Below are 16,647 nucleotides of genomic sequence, written 5' to 3' on the forward strand. Positions count from 1 at the left end.
AAGTGATGTGTTTTTAGGGAATCTCATATGCAATAATTCATACAGGGTTCTCTGAGACATGATTAGACAGAGAGTGATTTCAGTCATGTACTGCACACATCAAAACCAAGGACAGGGGAATGTTTAGGGTTGGTTTTGTGTTTTAGGAAATAGTAGTGTAGAATGTGAAGTGTATTAACACCCCCAACTCTATTTGGGGTCCATAAATAGTTGGATATCAGACAGTTACTTTCCTAATGTAATGATAATAATAAGCAATTTCACAACTCTAAGACAGGGTTCTTTTAAAGTGGATGTATTTATTAACCAATAAATCTAATTCCAGTATAAAAAACCTGCTCTTCAAACAGAACAGATGAATTAAACATGTACAATGAGGATAAACTAATCCAACATCCCTGGTTTGGGGGACTGGAAATGATGCAGACAATTACATTGATAAAAGAAACAATCTGCAACATTAAAGCTGTTCTAAAATGATGTCATAATAAATACTAAACCTCCACTTCCCTTCACGCAGTAATACACCTTTTATCAAATCATTAAACATTATTATAAACATTGTTCACAGCATATTGTATTGTCCACAGCACACATTGTACAGCACACAGTCTCTAACCTTCACCCCTCTATCAATTCAATTCAATTCAAGGGGATTTATTGGCATGGGAAACATGTGTTAACATTGCCAATGCAAGTGAGGTAGATAATATATAAAGTGAATATATAAAGTGAAATAAACAATAAAAATTAACCGTAAACATTACACATATACAGAAGGTTCAAAACAATAAAGACATTACAAATGTCATATTATATATATATATATATATATATACAGTGTTTTAACAATGTACACTATCTATCTATCTATCTATCTATCTGTCTATCTGTCTATCTGTCTGTCTGTCTGTCTGTCTGTCTGTCTGTCTGTCTGTCTGTCTGTCTGTCTGTCTGTCTGTCTGTCTGTCTGTCTGTCTGTCCATAACTTCCTTTATCTTTCTTTCTTCCTCAATCCATTTAATATCTTATTTTTTATTTACTCCACCTATCCATCCTTTATTATTAATATTATAATTTAACCCTTATTTTACCAGGTAAGTCGACTGAGAACATTACACATTCCCAAAGTCAATCAAACACAAAGCATATGAATAATTGGTTCAATCTTGCTTCATTATGGAAAATCACCGGTCGGTCCTGTTTTGTGAATTAGCTTCATTACTCAATAAGTCTCTCCTGCTCTGAAATGGGAAAATCCAGGCTTCTTTCTCTCTGCTGTTCGTCTTCTCGGTTTACAGTACATTGTGCTTCATCCTCCTCAGGAAATTCTGCAGTTTGAGCCTCAGGCCACAATGCCTTGATGGAGAACTAGAGGACAGGAGAGAAGGGGGAAATAAACAGGAGAGAGGGAGAGAGAGAGAGAGAGAGAGAGAGAGAGAGAGAGAGAGAACAAAAGATACAGAACTAAATGTTAGGAAGATCAGAGAACAGAGGAAGGTTTCTCCAGGTTTCTAAATCTGTCTATCAATCCATCCACCTTTGCCTGGGGTACTCACCAACTGTACTGTGTAGTGGTCCGAGTCTGTCTGTTAGCTCCCTTCCACTCTTCCTCCTCCTCCTCCTCTTCCTGTTGTCTGTCTAGTATCTGGTCCCAGATCTCAGTGTTAATCCACAGCGACCCCGGCAGGGTGAGGCTGGGCTCGGTGCAGGTGATCCAACGGCACAGGGGGCAGCAGACTGTCAGTAGGCCGCTTTGGAGCCTGGACATCGCCTGCAAGCACAGCCCACAGAATGTGTGCTTACAGTGGAGCATCCGAGGGATCTTCTCCCTGCGAGAGTAGGGCTGGAGGCAGACACAGCACTCCATGTCCTCGCCCATCAGACCCATGGCTGGCTGGCTGGGGTGTGGATGGATGGATGGATGGACGGCTGGATGGATGGATGGATGGACGGCTGGAGCGCAGAGGAATTCTGGAAGGAGTGTCAGTGTCTTGGCAGGAAGACATGGGGTTTAAACGCTGGTCTGAGGTTAGTGTTCCCCTTGTGGTTTAATAAGGTCTTGGTTTGGATTTGATGAGGATGAGCTGATCCTAGATCTGTGCTTAGGAGCGTAGGTCAGGAACCTGCAAAAGACATTAAGATGTTAAATTAAATTAGACTCAGTGACTTCATCACTGGCACTATGTAAACATATCTAATGTGATAACGTATCTTAAATCAACAGGCTGTCAGGTTTTTCTGATAAGCCATGAATCAAAAAATACCTTGAAAAATATCAGACACATTTATAACATCCATAGTTATCAGATATAGACAAACCTTTTCACTTTTATCATTATCAATGAGAGACAATATTTTACTTACAGGTTCTGGAAGATTTTCAGCACAGCGACCAACTATCCTATGACGAAACTTTGTGTGTGTGAGAGAAGAGTGTGTGTGCTCCTACTTTAAGCTTTTGGGGAGGAGACTAAATTCAGTTATTATCCCAGAAAGCGGTCTCTCACCTCCTCTACTGTCAGGTGAGGCAGGAAAGTTCCATGGAACGAGTTAAACACTTCTAGGTCACTTCTAAAGCATAATAGGACACTTCAGGAGAATTTCCAGGGCCGTGTATTGACATTTTCAGGGCAGGTGTTCATTTCTACAAATGGCACGTACACTGAGTGTACAAAACATTAAGAACACATGCTCTTTCCTTGACATAGACTGAGTGTACAAATGGTGTTCCTAATGTTTGGTCCAGTTTATGATGGAACAATATTTGAAGGGGAATTTTCACTAGAGAGGGGGAAGCACTTGTACAACCCTCTCTGTGGACTTGTAGAACCCTCTCTGTGGACTTGTAGATCCTCTCTGTGTACCTGTAGATCCTCTCTGTGGACTTGTAGAACCCTCTCTGTGTACTTGTAGATCCTCTCTGTGGACTTGTAGAACCCTCTCTGTGTACTTGTAGATCCTCTCTGTGGACTTGTAGAACCCTCTCTGTGGACTTGTAGAACCCTCTCTGTGTACTTGTAGAACCCTCTCTGTGTACTTGTAGATCCTCTCTGTGGACTTGTAGAACCCTCTCTGTGTACTTGTAGATCCTCTCTGTGTACTTGTAGAACTCTCTCTGTGTACTTGTAGATCCTCTCTGTGTACTTGTAGGTCCTCTCTGTGTACTTGTAGATCCTCTCTGTGGACTTGTAGAACCCTCTCTGTGTACTTGTAGATCCTCTCTGTGGACTTGTAGAACCCTCTCTGTGGACTTGTAGAACCCTCTCTGTGTACTTGTAGAACCCTCTCTGTGTACTTGTAGATCCTCTCTGTGGACTTGTAGAACCCTCTCTGTGTACTTGTAGATCCTCTCTGTGGACTTGTAGAACCCTCTCTGTGTACTTGTAGATCCTCTCTGTGTACTTTTAGAACCCTCTCTGTGTACTTGTAGAACTCTCTCTGTGTACTTGTAGAACCCTCTCTGTGTACTTGTAGAACTCTCTCTGTGTACTTGTAGAACCCTCTGTGTACTTGTAGAACCCTCTGTGTACTTGTAGAACCCTCTGTGTACTTGTAGAATCCTCTCTGTGTACTTGTAGAACCCTCTTTGTGTACTTGTAGAACTCTCTCTGTGTACTTGTAGAACCCTCTGTGTACTTGTAGAACCCTCTGTGTACTTGTAGAACCCTCTGTGTACTTGTAGAATCCTCTCTGTGTACTTGTAGAACCCTCTCTGTGTACTTGTAGAACCCTCTCTGTGTACTTGTAGAACCCTCTCTGTGTACTTGTAGAACCCTCTCTGTGTACGTGCCTGGTTATTGTAGTGTTTATGTACAGAATCAGTTCAATGGACGCGTTATCTCTTCTAGATAAGAGACAGTGGCACAGTTCATGTACTTTACACTACTGTTGTTGACAAATTACAACATGACCTGGCATTGCAGATTACTGTTGATAAGTGCCCTCTTCCCTTACCACTTTAAACCATTTCACGTCACGGGCCATAGACCAATGACCCGCGGTTTAGCATAATCCAATCCACCCATTGGTACACGAGCCTTCCTATATTTACCTTACAGTAGATTCTGAGTTTAGCAGCAGATTTTTCCAGAGAGGAAGAGGCGAAGGGAGAGGATTTACTCAACCCAAAACCTTATTTTTGTACGGAGGTCTATGAGAGAGTGTCGAATCATTTGAGGCTTATTTGATCGAATAGCTGTTTCATAATGTTTAGGCTGTTACAAATGTGTTGACGAAAGTGCATGCACGTGGCATTCCGGCAACTTTGAGTAAAACGATTTTAGTTGTGCCTCTTGTTCACACACTATCTGCCCTCTCATTGGCCAGAATGGTCCGACCGGGTCCTTATTAGTGCGGTTCATGTCAATATAATAGGTATTATTTGCCTATGTGGCGTCACCAGAAAACATCGGTTTTCAGGGATACAACAAAGACTTGTAACTACATCTCATTGTTCTGTCTGTGTTTTCAACCGTCCGTCCGTTACCTCTGAAAAACGGAAGTAGGACCCCCGCTCACACTCTAACCCTAGCCAAGTCATTAACCATTTTCCTAACCGTAACCTAATTATCCTATCTAAGGGTCTTTTTAAAAAATAATAATTTTAAGATTCAAGTTGGATATTCAAAGGATATTCGCCCATTCAAACCTCAATAGTTTTCAAAACACTTGAGCCACAGAACTCCAAATAAGTGTCACGATGTTGGAAAATTTGCTCACAACATTGCACAGGTCTTATTTTCATTGATTTGGACATTAATTTGCTTTCAAAGCTAATAAACATGTGGAAATGTGAGCAGAATTTTGTATTCCCAGTTGAATTAGTTAGGGAGCGTAAACAAAGCACAAACTTTTTTACATTTGAATGTCAATAGTTTCTTGGTCATGTGACCTACTCTGACTCTAACAAGGTTCCACTGACGACCCTTCTATCTTGTTCATATTCATCACACGTTTTTTTTACAAGAATTGTTCAAACATTCTAATGTCAATAGCTCCTTGGTCATGTGACCTGACTTCAATCAAGGTTCAGAATGTTCTCTCAGTGGGCATACACATTGCACACCCCTTGAGTTTGTCCATTTTCATCTCACTCTATTTTACATACATTTTTAAAACTTTCAAATAATATAAAATATCAACACAGTATGACGTATGACGAATTAGCCATCCATTGTGTTATATAATAAATTGTCTGAAAAAAGATTATAAACATGTTGAATAAAGTTACTAACACAGTGAGTCTTTGGGTCACATCCAGGTTCTTCATCAGTGGCACACATGAAGCAGGCTTTGCTGAACTCTGAAACCATGAACTGAACATCCCACACAACTACATCAAAATAAAGAATTTACATTTACTTTGAATTAAATGTCATTACATACCAGACATTGTTAGTAAATCCTCAGCCATTTATTTTCGCAGTTTCTCCATGTGTTTTTGAAGGTTCCTTATCAATTTGGGATGTTGAGGATGTTTTGTGCATCTTTCTTGGCCATTTACACCAAAAAATAAAATATGGGTTTTGACCTAATTGTCCTGTAACAGGTAACCTCATTCATTATTGAAAATATAACTATCAAAACTGCGTTACAAAGACCCCACAGCTGAAGGTGTTCTACTGCATGGTGGGAGTTATTTCCCCTCCTTTCCACTTTCTTTCTTTATTTCTCCTTTATTTAACCAGGTAGGCAAGGTGAGAACAAGTTCTCATTTACAATTGCGACCTGGCCAAGATAAAGCAAAGCAGTGCGACAGAAACAACAACACAGAGCTACACATAAACAAACGTACAGTCAATAACACAATAGAAAAAATAAAGTCTATATCCAGTGTGTGCAAATGGCGTGAGGAGGTAAGGGAATAAATAGGCTGTAGTAAGGAAGTAATTACAATTTAGCAGATTAGCACTGGAGTGATAGATGTGCAGACGATAATGTGCAAGTAGAGATACTGGTGAGCAAAAGGGCAGAAAAGTAAATAAAAACAATATGGGGATGAGGTAGGTAGATTGGATGGGCTATTTACAGATGGGCTATGTACAGCTGCAGCGATCGGTTAGCTGCTCAGACTAGCTCAATTATACATATAGGACCAACAAATGTCGAATGTCACCCTCTTGATTCATGTTCATTATCCTTCAATGTGCTCTCGCTAAGCCAATCCACCCTCCTGTCTGTTCCCAGGTGGGCATCCTGAACTGTCTGAGCGAGGAGAACGCCGACGAGTTTAACTTGTGCGTTCCTACGAGTGTTTCCAACACAAAGGTCACACCTGCCTGGTGTTTGAGATGCTGGAGCAGAACCTGTATGACTTCCTGAAGCACAGCAAGTTCAGTCCCCTGCCACTACAACACATCAGACCCATACTGCAACAGGTCACAATACAGTACAACTTTATTGATCCATTATACAGACTATAGAAATGTGTGGAAGGAATATGGTCAAACCTTATTTGACAGTCTGTTTACCTGCCTCAAACCAACAAGACTCTTTGTCCAGATGAGGTATTGTGTTTAGATTGATTACATTTACATTTACATTTAAGTCATTTAGCAGACGCTCTTATCCAGAGATGAGGTCAAACCCAACAAGACTCTTTGTCCAGATGAGGTATTGTGTCTAGATTGATGAGGTCAAACCCAACAATACTCTTTGTCCAGATGAGGTATTGTGTCTAGATTGATGAGGTCAAACCCAAAAAGACTCTTTGTCCAGATGAGGTATTGTGTCTAGATTGATGAGGTCAAACCCAAAAAGACTATTTGTCCAGATGAGGTATTGTGTCTAGATTGATGAGGTCAAACCCAACAAGACTCTTTGTCCAGATGAGGTATTGTGTCTAGATTGATGAGGTCAAACCCAACAAGACTCTTTGTCCAGATGAGGTATTGTGTCTAGATTGATGAGGTCAAACCCAACAAGACTCTTTTTCCAGATGAGGTATTGTGCCTAGATTGATGAGGTCAAACCCAACAATACTCTTTGTCCAGATGAGGTATTGTGTCTAGATTGATGAGGTCAAACCCAACAAGACTCTTTGTCCAGATGAGGTATTGTGTCTAGATTGATGAGGTCAAACCCAACAAGACTCTTTGTCCAGATGAGGTATTGTGTCTAGGTCAAACCCAACAAGACTCGAGGCTGTAATCGCTGCCAAAGGTGCTTCAACAAAGTACTGAGTAAAGAGTCTGTATACTTATGTAAATGTGATATTACATTAATTTTAATGAATGAATGAACATGTAATTAATGTTTTTACTTATATAAATGTGATACTACATCTGTTTATTTTTAATAAATTTGCAAAAAAAATCGAAACGTGTTTTTTCCTTTGTAGTTATGGAGTATTGTGTATAGATGGGTGAGTATTATATTTAATACATTTTAGAATAAGGCTGTAACGTAACAAAATGTGGAAAGAGTCAAGGTGTCTGAATGCACTGTATATCTGACATTATGGTACAGGTATATCTGACATTATGGTACAGGTATATCTGACATTATGGTACAGGTATATCTGACATTATGGTACAGGTATATCTGACATTATGGTACAGGTATATCTGACATTATGGTACAGGTATATCTACATTATGGTACAGGTATATCTGACATTATGGTACAGGTATATCTGACATTATGGTACAGGTATATCTGACATTATGGTACAGGTATATCTGACATTATGGTACAGGTATATCTGACATTATGGTACAGGTATATCTACATTATGGTACAGGTATATCTGACATTATGGTACAGGTATATCTGTCATTATGGTACAGGTATATCTGACATTATGGTACAGGTATATCTGACATTATGGTACAGGTATATCTGACATTATGGTACAGGTATATCTGACATTATGGTACAGGTATATCTGACATTATGGTACAGGTATATCTGACATTGGTGTATATACAGGTGAATCACATATAAAAAGTAAATTATCCCACCCCCTTTGAGAATCTGAGACTGCAAAAAAATTGAGGTGTTTATTCCGCTACAGTCTTGGTATAATGAGTCCAGGTGGTTATTCCACAACAGTCTTGGTATAATGAGTCCATGTGGTTATTCCACAACAGTCTTGGTATAGTGAGTCCATGTGGTTATTCCACAACAGTCTTGGTATAGTGAGTCCATGTGGTTATTCCACAACAGTCTTGGTATAGTGAGTCCAGGTGGTTATTCCACAACAGTCTTGGTATAGTGAGTCCATGTGGTTATTCCACAACAGTCTTGGTATAGTGAGTCCAGGTGGTTATTCCACAACAGTCTTGGTATAGTGAGTCCAGGTGGTTATTCCACAACAGTCTTGGTATAGTGAGTCCAGGTGGTTATTCCACAACAGTCTTGGTATAGTGAGTCCAGGTGGTTATTCCACAACAGTCTTGGTATAGTGAGTCCAGGTGGTTATTCCACAACAGTCTTGGTATAGTGAGTCCATGTGGTTATTCCACAACAGTCTTGGTATAGTGAGTCCAGGTGGTTATTCCACAACAGTCTTGGTATAGTGAGATGGTTATTCACACAGTCTTGCCTAGTGGTTAGAGTGGTTATTCCACAACAGTCTTGGTATAGTGAGTCCATGTGGTTATTCCACAACAGTCAGTCTGTGGAGTGAGTCCAGGGTTATTCCACAACAGTCTTGGTATAGTGAGTCCAGGTGGTTTATTCCACAACAGTCTTGGTATAGTGAGTCCATGTGGTGGTTCCAGAGTCTTGGTATAGTGAGTCCAGGTGGTTATTCCTACAACAGTCTTGGTATAGTGAGTCCAGGTGGATTCCACAACAGTCTTGGTATAGTGAGTCCAGGTGGTTATTCCACAACAGTCTTGGTATAGTGAGTCCAGGGTTATTCCTAACAGTCTTGGTATAGTGAGTCCAGGTGGTTAGAACAGTCTTGGTATAGTGAGTCCATGTGGTTATTCCACAACAGTCTTGGCAGGTAGCCAGTGGTTATTCCACAACAGTCTTGGTATAATGAGTCCATGTGGTTATTCCACAACAGTCTTGGTATAGTGAGTCCAGTGGTTAGACACACAGTCTTGTATAGTGCGGCCAGGTGGTTATTCCACAACAGTCTTGGTATAGTGAGTCCAGAGGTTATTCCACAACAGTCTTGGTATAGCCTCAGGTGGTTATTCCACAGTCTTTGGTATAATGAGTGCGGTGGTTATTCCAGGTGGTTATTCCACAACAGTCTTGGTATAATGCCATGTGGTTATTCCACAACAGTCTTGTATAATGAGTCCATGGGTTAGTCTTGGTATAGTGAGTCCAGGGTTAGCCTAGTCTTGGTATAGTGAGTCCAGAGGCGGCCAGGCAGTCTTGGTATAGTGGTTCCAGGTGGTTAGACAACAGTCTTGGTATAATGAGTCCATGGGTTATTCCATTCCTGGTTATTCCACAACAGTCTTGGTATAATGAGTCCATGTGGTTATTCCACAACAGTCTTGGTATAGTGAGTCCATGTGGTTAGAGTCTTGGTATAGAGTCCATGTGGTTATTCCAGTCTTGGTATAGTGAGTCCAGTGGTTATTCCACAACAGTCTTGGTATAGTGAGGCAGGTGGTTATTCCACAACAGTCTTGGTATAATGAGTCCATGTGGTTATTCCACAACAGTCTTGGTATAGTGAGTCCAGGTGGTTATTCCACAGAGTCTTGGTATAGTGAGTCCAGGTGGTTATTCCACAACAGTCTTGGTATAATGAGTCCATGTGGTTAGACAACAGTCTTGGTATAGTGAGTCCATGTGGTTATTCCACAGTCTTGGTATAGTGAGTCCATGTGGTTATTCCACAACAGTCTTGGTATAATGAGTTCTAGCCTAGTGGTTAGAGTGTGGTTATTCCACAACAGTCTTGGCATAATGCAGCCTAGTGGTTATTCCACAACAGTCTTGTATAATGAGTCCATGGGTAGCCTAGTCTTGGTATAGAGTCCATGTGGTTATTCCACAACAGCTTGGCATAGTAGTCCAGTGGTTATTTTTCAGTGTATAGGCGGCAGGTAGTTTTCTTCCTAGTGGTTAGAGTGTAGAGGCGGCAGGCAGCCTAGTGGTTAGTTAGAGTGTAGGTGGCGGCAGGGTAGCCTAGTGGTTAGAGTCTTGTATAGGCGGCAGGCAGCCTAGTGGTATAGGGGAGAGGCACAGCAGTCTTGGTTAATGAGTCCATGGACCTATTCCAAGTGGTTAGAGGGGTTTTTCTTCCAGAGGCGGTTAGTAATGTTTAGGCATAGCCTAGTGGTTAGAGGGGAGAGGCGGCAGGCAGCCTAGTGGTTAGAGGTTAGAGGCGGCAGGCAGCCTAGTGGTTAGAGGGCAATAGGCGGCAGGCAGCCTAGTGGTTAGAGTGTAGAGGCGGCAGGCAGCCTAGTGGTTAGAGTGTAGAGGCGGCAGGCAGCCTAGTGGTTAGAGTGTAGAGGCGGCAGGCAGCCTAGTGGTTAGAGTGTAGGCAGGCGGAAGGTAGCCTAGTGGTTAGAGTGTAGAGGCGGCAGGTAGCCTAGTGGTTAGAGTGTAGAGGCGGCAGGCAGCCTAGTGGTTAGAGGGGAGAGGCGGCAGGTAGCCTAGTGGTTAGAGTGTAGAGGCGGCAGGCAGCCTAGTGGTTAGAGGGAGAGGCGGCAGGTAGCCTAGTGGTTAGAGGGGAGAGGCGGCAGGCAGCCTAGTGGTTAGAGTGTAGAGGCGGCAGGCAGCCTAGTGGTTAGAGGGGAGAGGCGGCAGGCAGCCTAGTGGTTAGAGGGGAGAGGCGGCAGGTAGCCTAGTGGTTAGAGGGGAGAGGCGGCAGGCAGCCTTGTGGTTAGAGGGGAGAGGCGGCAGGCAGCCTAGTGGTTAGAGTGTAGAGGCGGCAGGTAGCCTCAGGGTTAGAGGGGAGAGGCGGCAGGCAGCCTTGTGGTTAGAGTGTAGAGGCGGCAGGCAGCCTAGTGGTTAGAGGGGAGAGGCGGCAGGTAGCCTAGTGGTTAGAGGGGAGAGGCGGCAGGTAGCCTAGTGGTTAGAGGGGAGAGGCGGCAGGCAGCCTAGTGGTTAGAGGGGAGAGGCGGCAGGTAGCCTAGTGGTTAGAGGGGAGAGGCGGCAGGTAGCCTAGTGGTTAGAGGGGAGAGGCGGCAGGTAGCCTCGTGGTTAGAGGGGAGAGGCGGCAGGTAGCCTAGTGGTTAGAGGGGAGAGGCGGCAGGTAGCCTAGTGGTTAGAGGGGAGAGGCGGCAGGTAGCCTATTGGTTAGAGGGGAGAGGCGGCAGGTAGCCTAGTGGTTAGAGGGGAGAGGCGGCAGGTAGCCTAGTGGTTAGAGGGGAGAGGCGGCAGGTAGCCTAGTGGTTAGAGGGGAGAGGCGGCAGGTAGCCTAGTGGTTAGAGGGGAGAGGCGGCAGGTAGCCTAGTGGTTAGAGGGGAGAGGCGGCAGGCAGCCTAGTGGTTAGAGGGGAGAGGCGGCAGGTAGCCTAGTGGTTAGAGGGGAGAGGCGGCAGGCAGCCTAGTGGTTAGAGTGTAGAGGCGGCAGGCAGCCTAGTGGTTAGAGTGTAGAGGCGGCAGGCAGCCTAGTGGTTAGAGTGTAGAGGCGGCAGGCAGCCTAGTGGTTAGAGGGGAGAGGCGGCAGGTAGCCTAGTGGTTAGAGGGGAGAGGCGGCAGGTATCCTAGTGGTTACAAGGTAAAAATCTGTCGTTCTGCCCCTGAAAAAGGCAGTTAACCCACTGTTCCCTGGTAGGCCGTCATTGTAAATAAGAATTTGTTCTTAACTGACTTGCAAAGTTTAGTAAAAGTTAAATAAAGTTTAATAAAGGTACAAATTGAGCCTTGTGAATATGAGGAGTGTAACATAAATCTTTTCTGTGTTTAATAGACTCCTTCAGAGCACGAGGCTGAGATGGGCATCAAGTCTCAGGAGGCCAGGAAATACATCATCAACTGTCTGCAGCTAGGTAGGCTACATGGTGATGCTAGGTAGGCTACATGGTGCTGCTAGGTAGGCTACATGGTGCTGTTAGGTAGGCTACATGTTCCAGCTAGGTAGGCTACATGGTGCTGTGGTGGGTAGGCTACATGGTGATGCTAGGTAGGCTACATGGTGCTGCTAGGTAGGCTACAGGCTACATGGTGCTGCTAGGTAGGCTACATGGTGCTGTTAGGTAGGCTACATGTTCCAGCTAGGTAGGCTACATGGTGCTGTTGGGTAGGCTACATGGTGATGCTAGGTAGGCTACATGGTGCTGCTAGGTAGGCAGGTGGTTAGGTGGCAGCCCGGCCCGACGTGGCAGCCCGGCCCGAGGTGGCAGACCCGGCCCGACGTGGCAGCCCGGCCCGACGTGGCAGACCCGGCCCGAGGTGGCAGCCCGGCCCGAGGTGGCAGACCCGGCCCGAGGTGGAATCCTGGCCTGAGGTGGCAGACCCGGCCCGAGGTAGCAGACCCGGCCCGAGGTGGCAGCCTGGCCCGAGGTGGCAGCCAGAACGGACCTCAGCTCAGTGTCTTTAGCAGTAGCTTCACCCTTCATTCAACCTCACCACTTCCATCCTGTTGCATAACTTGTTCCTTCCACCTCCTGATGCAGGTCAACCTCTCGTCTCACCTGGAGGGGACGGACATGCTGGCGGAGAAAGCTGATAGGAGGGAGTTCATCGACCTGCTGAAGCGGATGCTCCGATTGGACGCTGACAAGAGGATCACGCCCACTAAGACGCTAGGTCACCCCCTCGTCACCATGAGTCACCTGCTGGATTTCCCTCACAGCTTCCAGTACGTACACATGTCACTGTGTGTGGAAGGAGGTACTTGTGGGCGTCTCAGGGTGAGGTGTTATTACATTTGACTTTGAGATTTGATTGGTTGATTGGTTAAATAATTTGATTGGTTGAGTGGTTAAATAATTTGATTGGTTGATTGGTTAAATAATTTGATTGGTTGAGTGGTTAAATAATTTGATTGGTTGAGTGGTTAAATTATTTGATTGGTTGATTGGTTAAATGGTTTGATTGGTTGATTGGTTCAATGAAATTTGATTGGTTAAATGATTTGATTGTCTCGCACCTTTGCAGTGTGAAGTCTTGCTTTCAGAACATGGAGCTCTGTAAACGTAGGAGCTCATCGTTCGACAACAACAACAACCAACACTCTTCCTAGTGCCACCGGCAACCTCACAGTCACCTTCAGCAACCAGCTAAGCCAGACACACATACACACTTATACCTTCAGCAACCAGCTCAGCCAGACACACACACACACTTATACCTTCAGCAATCAGCTCAGCTCAGCCAGACACACACACACACACACACACACACACACACACACACACACACACACACACACACACACACACACACTGTTACCTTCAGCAACCAGCTCAGCCAGACACACACACACACTGTTACCTTCAGCAACCAGCTCAGCCAGACACACACACACACACACACACACACACACACACACACACACACACACACCACACCACCTGTTGCACACACTGTTACCTTCAGCAACCAGCTCAGCCAGACACACACACACTGTTACCTTCAGCAACCAGCTCAGCCAGACACACGCACACACTTATACCTTCAGCAATCAGCTGCTCAGCCAGACACACACACACACACACACACACACACACACACACACACACACACACACACACACGCACACACACTGTTACCTTCAGCAACCAGCTCAGCCAGGTACACACACACACACTGTTACCTTCAGCAACCAGCTCAGCCAGGTACACACACACACTTATACCTTCAGCAATCAGCTCAGCTCAGCCAGGTACACACACACACTTATACCTTCAGCAATCAGCTCAGCCAGACACACACACACACTTATACCTTCAGCAATCAGCTCAGCTCAGCCAGGTACACACACACACTTATACCTTCAGCAATCAGCTCAGCTCAGCCAGGTACATACACACACTTATACCTTCAGCAATCAACTCAGCTCAGCCAAGGTACACACACACACTTATACCTTCAGCAACCAGCTCAGCCAGGTACACACACACACTTATACCTTCAGCAATCAGCTCAGCCAGACACACACACACACACACACACACACACACACACACACACACACACACACACACACACACACACACACACACACACACACACACACTGTTACCTTCAGCAATCAGCCCAGCTCAGCCAGACACACACACACACACACACACACACACACACACACACACACACACACACACACACACACACACACACACACACACACACACACACACACACACACACACACACACACACACACACTGTTACCTTCAGTTAAGACCACTGTATACTTTCACTACGTCATACAGTGGAAGTTTAATTGAGTATGAAAATGTCTTTGGCAGTTCCAGTTCCAGACGCTGTTCCAACCAATGAGATCAGAGAACTACAAACTTGTTATATAGGTTGCTGAAAATGACTCCATATTTTTTGATGAGTCATGTTCAGGATTCCTGCTCATGTACGTAATGGGAGTAGGAGTTTCCCATTTTGCTCACCACTAAACTGTCAATAGACAACATTACATAATAAAATGATACAAAACAATATGTTGGAATCACTGAATACATTTAAATGTTGGTGGAATTCCCCTTTAAACAGAACGGAATTGTATTTGTCACTATGAACTATCTAACTGTGACCAGTATTCTAACTGCTGTACAACCAGGTGCCGTCAGCAGGGGGAGCTGTTCCTATCCTGAACTACCAGCCAGCCCTCTACCAGCAGGCCACCGTCAACATCCCTGGTCTTGCCCAGCAGAGCGTTCCCCTGCAGGCACGACTCAACGGCCTGGCCTGCCAGACTGAGTCCTTCCAGCAGACTCTCATCGTCTGCCCACCAAACACCATACAGGGTCAAAACACTTTAGGAACGGTTTCCAAGACACAGATTTTTTTTCATTTAAATTTTTTAACCTTTATTTAACTAGGCAAGTCAGTTAAGAACAAATTCTTATTTTCAATGACGGCCTAGGAACAGTGGGTTAACTGCCTGTTCAGGGGCAGAACGACAGATTTGTACCTTGCCAGCTCGGGGATTTTAACTTGCAACCTTTCTAACCACTAGGCTGACCCTGCCGCCACAGATTAAGCCTAGTAACTGTACAGAAAAGCATGTTCAATGGAGATTGTCCCTTTTTGGACCAGCGCTGTTAACCAGAGTCAGGTTTATTAGGAAATTTCAACAGAAAATGTTTTAAACCAGAAAATGTTAGTTGCTAAGAAATTGCATGGTTCAGTGTAACAACACAGTAATTACCAATGAATGACTTTTTTGAGGGGAGGGAGTAGCATTATTGTCGAGGTTGAAACAGGAGTGAACATTCATTCATGCCCTGTTCTGGGGGTTCTTATAACCCCAGAACTTTCCTGTCCTGAAAAAAAAAGAAGAAGACTGCCGTCCCACCCCGTCCCGCCCCGCCCCGTCCCGCCCCTCTCTCACCCATCAATGCCCCACAATGCCCCATAATGAAGTGAAAACCTGTTTTTAGAAAATTGTGCCAATCACACCCTGAGTCAATAGTTTGTAGAAGCTCCTTAGGCAGCGATTAAAACGTTGAGTCATCTTGGGCTTGTCTGTATCAGCTTGTGCACATCTGGATTTGGGGATTTTCTCCCACACTTCCTTGGAGATTTTCTCAAGCTTCGGCAGGGCCACTCCAGGACTTTCACATCTTTGTCCCGAAGTCATTCCAGCGTTGCTTTGGCTGTATGCTTGGGGTCATTGTCCCTGTCGAAACGTAAATCTTCGCCCCCAGTCTAAGTTCGTTTGCACTCTGAAGCAGGTTTTCATCGAGGAGTTGTCTGTATTTAGTGAGCTGTGCCTGGTTTTCGCCAGACATAGTGCTCCGCATTCAAGCCAAAGAGTTACATTTGTATCTCATCAGACCACAGAATCTTTTGCCTTTTGCTCTGTCTTTCAGGTGCCTTTTTTGCAAACTCTAGTCGTGCTGTCATGTGCCTTTTTCTCAGGAGTGGTTTCTGTCTGGACAATCCCATAAAGCCCAGATTGGTGAAGTGCTGTAAAGACTGTTGTCCTTCTGCCAGGTTCTCCCATCTCAGCCAAGGAACTCTGTAGTTCTGTCAATGTGTTCATTGGTTTCTTGGTCACCTCCCTGACCAAGGTCCTTCATGCATGGATGCTCAGTTTGGTCAGATGGCTAGACAGTCTGGGTAGTTCCATATTTTTTCCTTTTCACAATAATGGAGACCACTGGGCTCTTGGAAACGTTTAGCACTCTAGATAATTGTTTTATCTCCAAACACCGGCTATGTCTCTAATTCTTTCTCAGAGATCTACAGACAGTTTCTTGTTATAGTTTCTGCCCTGTTAACTGTAGGAACTTATATAGACAGGTGTGGATCTTTCTAAATCATGTCCAAACAAGTTAATTGTCCACAGGTTGGACTCCAATTAAGTTGTCGTGACATCTCAAGGATGGTCAAAGGAAATGGGATTCACCCGAGTTAAATTTGGAATGTCATAGCATTCATGTGGAATATGTCGAGGCTGTCTAATTCATGTGGAATAAGTTGAGGGTGTCTAATTCATGTGGAATAAATCGAGGCTGTCTAATTCATGTGGAATAAGTTGAGGGTGTCTAATTCATGTGGAATAAGTCGAGGATGTCTAATTCATGTGGAATAAGTCGAG

At 44.4% G+C, this 16,647-nt stretch overlaps 1 protein-coding gene and 1 pseudogene across 1 annotated transcript; one reads left to right on the plus strand and one right to left on the minus strand.

Moving 5' to 3' along the window:
• Positions 1-287: 287 nt before the first annotated feature.
• On the minus strand, positions 288-2,427 carry LOC127932018 (E3 ubiquitin-protein ligase RNF186-like). Its single transcript, XM_052526185.1, has 3 exons — positions 2,368-2,427; positions 1,560-2,126; positions 288-1,371 (listed from the first exon to the last, which is right to left on the minus strand). Exons 2-3 carry the CDS (start codon positions 1,889-1,891, stop codon positions 1,296-1,298), a joined length of 408 nt encoding a protein of 135 aa, XP_052382145.1. The 5' UTR covers positions 1,892-2,126; positions 2,368-2,427; the 3' UTR covers positions 288-1,295.
• A 2,789-nt stretch (positions 2,428-5,216) lies between these two features.
• Positions 5,217-16,647, plus strand: part of LOC118389597 (homeodomain-interacting protein kinase 1-like) — a 48,311-nt pseudogene continuing 36,880 nt past the window's right edge.

Source organism: Oncorhynchus keta, chromosome 10 (assembly GCF_023373465.1).
Source record: "Oncorhynchus keta strain PuntledgeMale-10-30-2019 chromosome 10, Oket_V2, whole genome shotgun sequence".
Taxonomy (NCBI): Eukaryota; Metazoa; Chordata; class Actinopteri; order Salmoniformes; family Salmonidae; genus Oncorhynchus; species Oncorhynchus keta.

Excerpts from the sequence above, each read along its gene's own strand:
- LOC127932018 (XM_052526185.1), bottom strand. The coding sequence starts at position 1,891 with ATGGGTCTGATGGGCGAGGACATGGAGTGCTGTGTCTGCCTCCAGCCC. Across the intron at positions 1,372-1,559 it reads ACCACTACACAGTACAGTTG|TTCTCCATCAAGGCATTGTG; the intron begins GTGAGTACCCCA and ends CCTGTCCTCTAG.